The sequence below is a fragment of the Sander lucioperca genome, chromosome 6, assembly GCF_008315115.2.
Source record: "Sander lucioperca isolate FBNREF2018 chromosome 6, SLUC_FBN_1.2, whole genome shotgun sequence".
NCBI classification, from domain to species: Eukaryota; Metazoa; Chordata; class Actinopteri; order Perciformes; family Percidae; genus Sander; species Sander lucioperca.
In genome coordinates, this window is record NC_050178.1 from 4807025 (window position 1) to 4819498 (window position 12474).

The window sequence follows — 12474 nt, forward strand, 5'->3', positions numbered from 1 at the left end:
CATTTCATGATGAAAAGTACTTTGCTTGAAGGCTATGACATGCCATAGTAACCACCTGTTGAGTCAAAGTCAAAGTATCTTTATTAGTCTCCCCAAGGAGAAATTCATTTTGGACACAGAGAAATTGCTGCAAGAGTTACAACAGACACACAACACGCACAGGGTTAAAACAGTTAGAAGACAAATGTACATTGAACATCTAGGCTACTCAAAGAGCTGTGCAAATTGCAAATTACCATTTTCTATAGGCTACTTGTGCAAAAAAAAGCCATCCTTCCTACATTCCTCTGTTCTACCATACATGCCTTACAGTCGTTCCTACTTCCATAAACATCCATAAAAAATTGTTATTTTTGACATTCATATCCATACATACATTCAGTCACAGATATACAGAGATCAAAATGAAGGCCGAGTTTGAAGATGGGTGTGGTCCGAGCAAGGGCGTCAGAAGTAGGCTGGTAGGAAGAGCGAAGGGGCAACTGCCCCCCATTTTACGCCCCTAGCCCGATCCCATCGCAAGGTGGTCTCCATTTCTTTAAACATTTTTTTTTTTTTACATTTAATGCACATAAACCTGAGCCAAAAGTTTTAAAAGGCCTATGTCAGTGTGTTGCTACTTCAAAATCTTACAAGCATCTGCTTTTGGTTATATATTACATTTGGGTCAGTACATCGTTTTTCAGACTATATGGACATATACTGTATAGCTCATATAGTCAATGATACAACCTTTGTGGATATACAGGAGTGTTTATGGTTGAAAATGATTGATTGAAATTGAATAAAAAATTGTGTTATAATACTGAAGTTGTCATTCACTTGACAGCTTGTCAATGTGTAGACCTAAAAGAAGGTCACAGGGTAGAGAAGACAGAAAAAAGCAACCTTGAACTAGTACTAATGTACTTGAAGGGTATTCATATATTCATCATATTTAATATGCATTTACCAGGTCAAAAGAGTAAATAAAAATGTGTATGTTCCATTGTGTTTCTACTTCAGACTCAAACAATCTGCTTCAGGGTTGGAATTGTGTGTGTTTGACGTAAAGTAGGATTGTGAACATGACGTGATCCTTGAACAAACATTCCTGATTGACTAATCAAAGTGAGGCCTTAATTAGTTTGCGTAGGAGTGAGGTGTGTGTGTGTGTGTGTGTGAGAATGTGGTGCAGATATCATGAAATCATCAGACTGTACAAATCAGCTTCCACAGACCTCCCACTCTTGTTGCCCCTGGATACATTTTCACTTTGCAGAGCGAGTATACAAGCTATCCCCTTCTGGGGCTAATGTGCTGTTTCTAGGGCAACCGCTGAATGACTGCTGCCTGGCAGTGAGTCAAATACAGCCATGGCGCTCACCCCATTGAGCCTGCCTGAATAGATGCCCGTTTTCTCATAACACCCCTTTCCGTCTCCATCTGCCAGCCTTGTATAGTCGGCCAGCACTCAACCGTACAGCTAACTTCTGTGATTGTAAAACTAGTGTATACTAATTTTGGCCCTTTCTCTGCTGTTTTTCCTTTTAGGGGAGAGGGCTGAATATGGAACAACAAGGTAAGATGTCCAGTGACAAGAGGGTGAATAAAGTAGGTGATGGTGTGTAAAAGCCTTCCTGTGTCCCTGGATGTGGCAGGAATGAGATCACAGTGTGGGAATATGAGTGTAGTCTTAACTTCTCTCTTTATTTGTTGAACGAAGGGTTTATTTCTAATTAGAGAAGGCGGTGCTCTGAGTTGTTCTTCCCAGTTTTGATCTATACAAATATGTTAAGACTAAGAAAGGAAACGCCAGTGAGATGGATCATGTCCTGCTGTTGTTCTATTTATAAACAAGAAAATTAACAAATATTGACAAGCCAGGCTCATGACTAATTGAACACAAGTGTTTGGCTTTGACCTATTTTGAACTATAGCACATTCCGTTAAATGCAATCAAATCTTAATTGAATTTTGTGTGTGATAATTACTTGTAATAATTTTTCTTGACATTGATCAAGTTTGCTACATCCGCTCTGTCTACGAGTCAAGTTATAGGAATAGTTTGACATTTGGGGAAATATGCTTATTCGCTTTCTTGCCAAGAGTTAGATTAGAAGATCAATACTGCTCTCAGGATTTTACACTGTATATGAAGGTAGAACTAAAAGACCATTAGCTTAACATAGCACAGAGATCGGAAGCAGGGGGAAACAGCTAGCCTTAAATACCTAGTATAAATTTTTTTACCTTTTGTACAGATGAAACAAACGATCCAGGCAAACTGTTTCCCCCTGTTTCCAGTCTTTGTGCTAAGTGGTATTGATTTTCTCATCTCATTTAAATATTGTGTTTTTGAGGTGCAATTTACTGTGTGAAAGACATGGCAACAAAAACATTTTAGAAAAAAATGACTGCATTTTAATGTGTAAAATTGCATTATATTATTAATTGCTTTATTATTTATATTTACCCTGTACCAACCGTACACCCCCCACCATCTCCCCAGGCCCCCCACTCTTCCCCCTAAACCCCAGAGAATGCGGAAGTCTAGACCTCGCTCCATTTTTAACCGTAAGCTGTTTAACGGCAATATGGAGGCCTTCATTCAGGTATTAGCCCATCTGTGCTCTTTGTCTCTCCATGAGCTCAGCTGTCTCGCTAGCGGTCCTTGGGGGTTTTCTTGCCTTTGACCACTCTTTTACCCAAATGTTGGCTCACTCATGCACTTTCCTCTTGCTCATTGCCTTGTGTTCACAGTCTTGTAATTTAGGAAAGACAGGGTAAGATGAAAACCTATCAAACAAATTCTGGAGATGGTTTGATTTCATAGGCACTGCACCGGTGCTGGGCCTGCTCTTAACATCCTTTCTCCTGTGATCCCCAGACTCCAGACACTGAATTAATTTGGCTTTATGTATGTCAGTTGGCCAGGCACCAGCCATGTCAGGCTATGCAAATAAACACATGGCCACATCCACTCTAATGCTCAATCGAACAGGGACAGGCAGACAGAGTGTGCATCAACAGCATTGGAACAGTACAGCTAAAACGATCAGTCGATTGGCAGAAAAAAAAGCGATTAAAATAATTTTTCAAGCAAAAATTCCCATTCCATGTTCCTACGTTTTGAAGATTTTTGACTTTTATTCATAGAAACATTTACTGAATATCTTGAGCTTTTAGAGTGTTGGTTGAAAAAAAATAAGTCATTTAATGATGACACTTTTGGCTTTAAGAGATTGTAATGGGCATTTGTTACTAGTATATTCTGACATTTTACAGAACAAATTATTCAACCAAATAATCGATATACTAATGGACAGATTAATGGATAATCAATAATGGGTTAGTTGCAGCGCTTGGAAAATGCCTGACTGTATGTATAGCTCTGATCCCCATCCTCTCAGGTAGCATTCTCCCTTCACCAGACTCCCCCTGCCCAGCGATGTTCTCCTGTTTCACACCCCACAAGGCACTGATGCTTTGGCTATTCTCTCAGGACAGGCCTCCTCTTTTCTCTCTCTGTATGGTCTGTCTCTCTCACTAACATGTTGTGGTTCTTGTTGCCTCTCTTCCTCTGTCTACGTGCCTTTCTGCTCTCTGCCCAGGGGACGACGGAATGTCCGTGCGAGGAGTCAGGTACTCTGTCTTATAGCAGGGCGGGATAATCGCACTGTGTTCAGTATGCTAACCAACATTTCTGTGCCCCTGCCCTGTTGGCATTCCTGTGAAAATACTGTAGTATTATATAACATATGTATGGTGGTGCAAACACTAACACTATTTTGTTCCACTTATTTTTGTTCTATAGACTTAACATCAGTTATTTAAATAATCATAAAATTAACAATGTTACTTTGTGTAAGCTTAGTTTAGTTTATTGGGATCCCCATTAGCTACAGCAGGGCTGCAACTATTCTTCCTTGGGTCTGTAATTAATTAATTTGAGGGGCTGCCTCTATAAGCTTCTGATGTTATCAACCTGCTGGCATGACTATTTGTCTTCTATTGTTTTCTGGGTATGTGCTTCCAATTTATCATTTAAATGTGTCCGGTAGGACTCAGGGCAGCCTATACCAGTGGTGGTTGAGAGCTGCGTTCGATACATCAATCTGTATGGTAGGTTCCTGTTGTCTGTTTATATGTTGTCTTTCCACAAAATGACAAAACCTGTGCTGTCTCATAATCTGTCTATCTCTCTCTTTATACAAGCTATAATTTTTTGGTGTGAAACCTATTAATTTGAGCAGTTGTGTCAGGGAATCAAAAAAAGTATACAAATTAAAAATGTATTTAACAAAGCATACTATCTACCATATTCTCAATAGGAATGTCCTAGACTGAAAAATAAGTCTTTAGTCTACAAATAGCTATTTTCCACCATAGAAACCTTTCCAGGTACCAGAAAGGTAATTATTACCTGCACCATATTTCCTGGTACAAAAAAACAGTCATTTCTAATAGCCTAGGAAATATTGGGGCAGAGTTTGCAGTGCTGGACATCACTGATTTTTACAAACACAAAACAGCTTCATTCATACAATAGGAAAACACTGGGTGCCACTTGTATCAATATTAGGACAAAGGGTGGACACAACACAATGACTTGTTTTGTCCTGATGTAGAAATGTTTCAAAAGCCACTCATTTTTTAATCTGTTACAGACTCATTTGCCTAATCTTCATGGTTCTTTTTAGATGCGGTTGAAAGGCAAACAGAAAAACGCTAAAGGGGACTTTTAGTTCCTGTTGTTGTTCCTGTGGCTCTATAGTTCCAGGAAAAAAATAGTTGAAAAGAGCCTAAATATTAGCATTTTTGACTAATCAATTTGTTGAATTAGCTGACAAAATCGGTCAAATTGTTTTTTCAGTGTTACTGTCCCATCACTGCAGAATACAGTAATGTTGAGGGATCTTATAAAATCAAGTGCTCATTAATGACAAAAGCGTGTTTATGAATATTACAGTGAAGACAGACATGTGATTATCATTTCAGCTAGTAATGAGTAAAAACAAATACTGAATTTACCATAAAAGGACCAGAAAAACAACTAATTCAAAAAAGAAAGTTGACCAAGACCTTACTGACCAATTTCCTAGAAATCTTCTTGCAAGGGGCCGCCTTAATCTCATGACACCTTCTTTCATTTATGTGTTGCTGCTGCACACTGCTCTGCTCTTTCATATCCAGTCTCACAGCATTTTTCACCATTTCGGTCACACACACAGTATATCCCCACACTCACATTGTAGCCTAAACTAACATTTGTTGTTTGCTTTTTTAAATTAGTTTGTTGTGCTTTAACATTCAGGCTTTAAATGTTGTGCCTATACTGTGAGGACTGGTTACTATTCTTTAAATGTGCAAAGAAATTAAATTAAAGGACATTTGTACATTTTACACTAACGGGTCTATCTGTCCACAGGTCTTCAGCAGCAAGGTATATTTCGAGTTCCTGGCTCCCAGGTCGAAGTCAACGATATTAAAAATGCATTTGAAAGAGGTTAGTCCCAGTGCGCTTGGCCATCTTCTCTTGATTGATTTTAAATTGCGTTTTGTCCACCTCAAAAGCCACAGTCTCTTTCACAGGCCTCTAAAGTGTCAATAAAGAGCCCATATGTTCATTGTAACCCCTTAATGGACATGCAAACCATTTTAGATGTATAATACCTAAGATCAACTTCTCCGAGTAATAATGAATGAGGAAACCTAACTGCACTCTTAATGTTTATATCAACCTCCCAACTTGAAATACGCATAAAAAAACTGCATCAGTGCCGTGTTACATGAACACTGATAGTGATGAATGATTAATGAGTGGAATAAATGTGTGCTATGTACATAGGAGAGGATCCACTGGTGGATGATCGGGCTGATCATGACATCAACTCTGTGGCAGGCGTTCTTAAGCTCTACTTTAGGGGGCTGGAAAACCCGCTGTTCCCTAAAGAACGTTTCCTCGACCTCATATCTACAACCAGTGAGTCACGTTCCAGATAAAACATCTGATAAATGTAAGCTTTTTGTTGAGTCTAGCTTTCTTTTTATTTCAGAGCTTGACTCAGGAGCAGAAAGAGCTCATCATCTTCAGCAGATAATTGTGACTCTTCAGCGGCCTGTGATCATCGTCATGAGATACCTGTTCGCATTTTTAAATCAGTAAGTCCTGCCACAACCCATTTCACGCATTCGACACTCATAAAGTGATACTAATTGCTTCTGTCTTTCCAGTCTTTCTCAGTACAGTGATGAGAACATGATGGACCCCTACAACCTGGCTATTTGCTTTGGCCCCACATTGATGCCAATACCAGATGACCAGGACCCTGTGGCCTGCCAGGCGCATGTTAATGAGATCATTAAGACCGTTATCATCCACCATGAGGTCATCTTCCCGGCCCAGCGTGAGTTGGATGGACCTGTGTATGAAAAGTGCATGGCTGGTGGGGAAGAGTACTGGTAAGTGCAAGACAAGGTGTCCAACATACAGTATGTGTGGGTGAATGAGAGGCAAATAGTGAATATATGTGTGTATAGTTTATTCTATTGTGTGTCTGTTTGTGGGACACTTATTAAAGAGCCCCAATTATACTCATTTTCAGCATCCTATCTGTACTCTTGGGGTCTACTAGAATAGGTTTACATGCTTTGGTGTTCAAAAACATATCAAGTTTCTCATACTGCCCATTGCTGCAGCTTCTTTGCCTGAAACACTTTGCCCGCCTTCCCGAAAAGCCCAGTCTGCTCTGATTGGTCAGCTGGCCTACTCTGTTGTGATTGGTCAACCAAATTCAAACAAGCCACTGGGCAGCCTGTGCTTGCTCAGGCAGCACCAATGGGCAGCACATATGGAAAACTGGCTTGGCTTTCTCAATTAATGACATCATTAAGGGATTAATGACATCATTAATTGAGGAACAGTTAAAAAAAGTGCTGTCTGTGGGTGAGAAAGCTCCATTTACAGTGAAGTGTTTTTTTTTTTTTTTACTTTATACATCTATTAAATACACGCAAAAAACTATATAACACACTAAATACGGGAATAATCCAAAAAAGCATAATAGGGGCTTTTTAAGCAGCAGCATTTTATTATATTTGTTTGTTAAGCTTTGTTAAAGTTTAGTTTGAGTAGACTAATAACCATAAACATGGCCATAGTTATACAATTTGGTCTTAAAACTGTATCCCACTGTGCATGTATTCTTTTGAGGCAAATTATGCAAAATGATTTGGTAATTTGGGTTTTGTTTTCATTTTCTGTATTTAGTTTTTAGTGTTGTAAAGATTTGAAAAAGGTTGACATTTTAACATTTGTATTTCAATCATCTGACTGTCTCCATATTTCTCCATTCAGTGAAAGCCCCCACAGTGAGCCAGGAGCTCTTGATGAGGTAGACAATGGTACTGGACCCAACACTAGTGATGAAGGTGAGACACAAAACACAGTCAGTCCACTGCAAAGACTGCAGCCGTACCTACAGAGCCCCCCTGGGGTCAGCTGAGAAAAAAAAACCTAAACCGTGCGCACGGATTATGAATCCGTGCGAACAGTTTATGAAACCGAGGGAACGGATTTTTATTCTGTGAGCACGGTTTAGTTTTTTTTTTTTCTCAGCTGACCCCAGGGGGGGGCTCCGTACATATCTGTACAGTAAGTGAAGAAATAATCAGAAGTTTCAAATTGGATTCCGTCACATTTCTTTGTGTTGCACATTGTATTCTTTGAATTGCAGAGTTGGAGCAGATCGAGGCAATCGCAAAGTTTGATTATGTGGGCCGAAGCCCGAGAGAGCTTTCCTTCAAGAAGGGAGCCTCTCTGTTACTCTACCTACGAGCCTCTGAGGACTGGTGGGAGGGCCGACATAACGGTGTGGATGGGCTGATTCCACATCAGTACATTGTTGTACAAGACATGTGAGTAGGACACATGTAGGACAATTAGATTTTTGTTATATCGAACAGACATTATTTTAGTATATAACTGCATCAGAAAAGTGACCTAGTCAAGATGTCAGTTACCTGGTTCTGCTGCAGGGCAGCAGCTACTTTGGGCTTTGTCATTATTTATGTTGCTCTATTTTCCCAAAATGCATGTTTCTATTCTTACCGTCCCCGCGAACTGTGATGTGTTTTCAAGAAGCTTGGCCTTATACGTTTGCAAAACCTGCGCCTTTATACGGGTCAATGCAAAGAAAATAATCCTTTTTTCCTGAATGATTTTCTTGTTTTCTTGACACAACTAGTTGCAATGAAAAGAAAACAAATGGCCCCCTATCAGCAATTGGCTGTAGAGATTTAAGGAGGACCAGCACGTAGGTCACTTCCCAAATAAAAGCTTTAATTTCTTCTACGGCCTTATACCTGATAACCTCTCCTGCATCACAGAGCAAGTAACCAAATTAAAGCTAGATTCAGAAGAGAAGTGATGGATGTACTGCCAACAGTGGCTTCCAGGGACTGATAAGTGATTAATTATGCCTGTAAAAGTAATGAGGCTCGCAGTGCTGGTGACATTTTTGTGTTGTTTTTGTGGCAAGAATGTAATTGTTAAGGATTCTTATGTGCTGTTCGAGAGAGTTGCAAAATTCAATCTGTCAAATTAAAAGCCAATATTACCATTTCCCTAGGTCATAAACCATTAATTGAGATCAATCTCTTCTGTCTGTCCATATCAGGGATGATGCCTTCTCAGATAGCATTCCGAGGACGGATAGTGCGGCCAGCAGTGGACCACACCACGATGAAAGAGCCTCGTCCAGGAACGACCACCAATCTCCTTGCGAACACACACCTGAGCGCCGCTTTGGAGCAGCATTTGGAAGGTTACTTAAAACTCCATGGGCACACACAATACAGGCAGTGAATGCATACTGTAGACACGAGTATAGCTTTTTAATGACCAACAAAAATTCAATCTTAGCATTTAAAATCCCTGTGCAGGTATTCAGAGTCAAGACATTTAAACTGATAAAGGATCAAACTGTGATTTTTCTTAGGGTGAGGGTGCGATCAGATGGAGCTGCAGGTCCGCGCCACAGGAACAGCGCTGACAGTCACAGCCCCACCAGAGCTGCAGACCAGCCTCCTAGGGTTATGCCTCGGCCCTGCAGCCCACATAAAGTAGCAGTTAGCAGGGGCCCAACAGACAGTCCGGAGAAATGGCGTCTCGCCACATTTGGCAGTGCTGGCTGCATCAACCACCCAGACAGAAAGGCCTTCGTGGACAGCCACTCTCAACGATCTTCACCCAGCACCATTCGGCACGCAAGTTTAGGAGATCACAAAACCCTTGAGGCTGAAGCACTCGCTGAGGTGAGTGTCAATACTTGAATAGACTTTGAAATAGACAATTTAATACAATATTAATACACTAACTCTCCTTGAAATAATTTTGTTTTGTACTTTGGTATATCAATTAATGTTGTACATCTTCATTAAAAAGAACACTGTCCGGCAAAGAAAGTAAGCTAATCACTTGCTGCTTATTTTAAACATTACTGCTCTATGGGCACGGTATAACTGAATTTAAAGCATTTATTCATCCAAAGCCCTTTACTGTTTGCCTATCATTTACACAGTCACTCACACACATCTGGTTTCTGGGGCGAGAAAGAGGACAATATTTAGAAACCAAACTAAATCAAACTAAAACTGTAAAAGTGTGGGGGACATGTCTCCCCCACCCTCAGTGGAACTTGGTTTTAGTTACTCCTCGCCTGATTGTTTGATTTTCATTTCTAAATGCCAACATACATTTCCCTTCTGCTTATGTTTGTCAGGACATAGAGAAAACAATGAATACAGCTCTCCATGAGTTGCGTGAGCTGGAGCGACAGAATGTAGCCAAACATGCCCCTGATGTTGTTTTGGACACATTGGAGCCCCTCAAACACCCCGGTGGAGCCCAGGATCCGCCTGGCAGCCCTCTCCACACCATGGTGATCAGGGATCCAGATGCAGCCCAGCGACGTAGCAGCAGCAGCTCCTCCTCCGAGACCATGACCACTTTTAAACCTGCTATATCAGCACGTAGACCAAGTGCACCTCTAAGGCCCCCGCCTGTCAGACCTGTCCGGCCTGCTCCTGTGATTGGACAGGGCCAGGGACCACAGCGCTCCAGCAGCTCTAGTTCCTCTGGTCTGGGCAGCCCAGGCATCACACCCACTGACAGGGTCTTTCCCAAACCTCCCTCCCCATCACCATCCACCTCCTCCTCATCCTCGGACAAACAAGGTAACATGTAGCTCCAGTCAGTCACAAGTCAAGTAGGAGAAGAACACTGTGGATACCAAGTGATTGTGATTACCATCACACCCCTGCACCTCTTTTTTGACAGCAAAACAAACATTGACACCTGGTCTGTATGATGAATATTTACCACTGATCTTCTATAGTGTAGGACAGCTACTGCTGGTTTCTGACAACTGTGTGCCCACACATTAACTTGTTGGTGGACAACTTGATGTACTGTATTTCAATATTATACACAACAAAAAGGTTTGAATCTACGAGCATACTTTTATAGAACACTACCGTGCTGGACAGCCATGCTGGATAAAAAAGGGATGCACTGGAAAATGCTTCTGTTTACTGAAATCTGACAAAGAATCACCTCATGTTGTTAGGTTACAAAGATGCTGTGAGCTTGGACTTTGTATCTGGTTTCATGTTCCATTATGAGGGAACACTTATGGGAACATTTCACCACTAATTATGTAGACATCCAGTGGTTGATGTAGTCTATTAAAACTACAACTCCTTGGGACCATTTTCCTCAGAGAGCCAGTCCCACAATGCCAGCATATACCAGCAAATTTTTGGGTTTTCAGCATCAGGAGAACACCGTGGCTGTGTCTGAAATCACTCCATTTACTATATATTGCACTATATTTACAGTTAAACGCCATTTTATTTCAGTGTATGAATTCTGAGTGGGAAGAAAATAAAAGTCTTATAATGTTATGAAAGTGTGCATGGCATGTACAGTAAAGGCTTTTCTGCCAAAAATCCCACAATGCAACGCGTCACATTTTATAGATGCAAAGTTACAGTTACACCTGTTAGTGATTACGCTAAATGATGCTGACTCATATGTGTTGGAAATCTCAATTTATTGTTCATTATAGAGTAAACTATTGAGTGTCTGTTTTATGGGGAGATGTGATTGAGGGAGATTTCAGACACAGCCAATGACTGATTGGTAAAACTAGAGAATTGCAATAAATTGCAGTTTATTCTAAAGGCCACTAGATGCTGGCTTCAAGGACAGTTTGTCTGTATTAGAGCCACTATGTGAAAACAAATCTGGTAGTATAAAAAACAGACCGTGGAAAACAGCAGTGCTTGCTACACCCCACACCAATCCAGCTCCAGGATACTGAGTACCAAAGGCTGAAAGCAACTACACGACATTGGTCACTTTTTCTTGGATTGGCTAATTTTTCTGTAAACAAATTTAGCAGAATCATTTGAAAAATTCTACAATTATACAAACATATTAATGGATTTTAGGTAAATTGAAATATCCTTCAACTTTTCTCTTAAATTGCTCAATTATTATTTTTGTCCCTGTAAGAGTAAGAAGTTCCAAAGAAACGGTCCCAGTAAAACTCACCAAGCACCGTTGTAATCAGAACAAGTGGTGCTGCTGCTGTCTGACCACTTAGTGACCAGCCTGAATGGCAGTAGCAGCATCACTGGCTAATAGCTTGGGTTCGGGCCAGGTTAACTGATAGCAGTGCAGCAGCGCAATCAGCAACAACCTGAGACTCTGCCTTGTTGCATTTTCTTAGCAGTGGACCAGGGCAGGAGACAAGAGTCAGTATCTTAGCCCAAACTATGTTTTTTCCTTCATTCATTAATCGCAGAACAGGTCAGTGGACGTCAGAAGTAGACCAGGCCAGATGGCTACAATTACGCAGAGAACATTGACAATTATTGTGGACATTATAGACATGCCACCCCTATAACTAATACAAGGAAATAAAGATGAAATCAGCAAACTGTTCTTATAATATAGTCATCTCTCTATATAAAAGATTAGCTGTGTTACCTCAATAAACAAGTAAAACGTTCAACAATTCAAGTGACTAATGCACTTATAAACACTACAGGGAACTGTGCTGCATTTGTAGGTTCTGTGTTTTCATTTTGATGAAGTTGTACTAGGAACATGATATAGCACATCAGTATCATTGAAGCTTACTTAATGTCTAGATTGCACACGGTCAGATCAGGCTGTGTGGGTGTTTAGATGAACTTGTTTACTGTTGGTGGTGTTTGTCGTCTGTCTTATAAGGATGATCAATATATCTTTAAAGTGTAATAGGTACATTGGATTGAATATATACATACAGTTAAAGGATACTTGTATAAATAACATTGTATAATAGGAACAGGATATATTATCATGTCTAGTCTGTTGATTTTTGTAACTCTTATCCTTGCACAAACATTAACAAACAATAAATCAGTGAAACCTTGCTGAAA

The 12474-nt window shown here is 40.4% G+C and overlaps 1 protein-coding gene across 2 annotated transcripts in view; it reads left to right on the forward strand.

Annotated features, from left to right (window-relative positions):
* Window positions 1–12474, forward strand: part of LOC116051230 (SLIT-ROBO Rho GTPase-activating protein 3-like) — a 36200-nt gene extending 23726 nt beyond the window's left edge. Inside the window, exons 11-22 of one of the 2 annotated variants that reach the window (XM_031301475.2) lie at window positions 1534–1561; window positions 2492–2594; window positions 4044–4104; window positions 5411–5488; window positions 5831–5965; window positions 6039–6144; window positions 6217–6444; window positions 7340–7413; window positions 7719–7899; window positions 8661–8807; window positions 8982–9297; window positions 9765–12474. In XM_031301475.2, coding sequence (XP_031157335.1) covers window positions 1534–1561; window positions 2492–2594; window positions 4044–4104; window positions 5411–5488; window positions 5831–5965; window positions 6039–6144; window positions 6217–6444; window positions 7340–7413; window positions 7719–7899; window positions 8661–8807; window positions 8982–9297; window positions 9765–10229 — 1922 coding nt within the window. In that variant the 3' untranslated portion in view covers window positions 10230–12474. Of the gene's footprint in view, window positions 1–1533; window positions 1562–2491; window positions 2595–3593; window positions 3625–4043; window positions 4105–5410; window positions 5489–5830; window positions 5966–6038; window positions 6145–6216; window positions 6445–7339; window positions 7414–7718; window positions 7900–8660; window positions 8808–8981; window positions 9298–9764 lie in introns of both variants that reach the window. The other variant, XM_031301477.2, reaches the window with a different exon arrangement.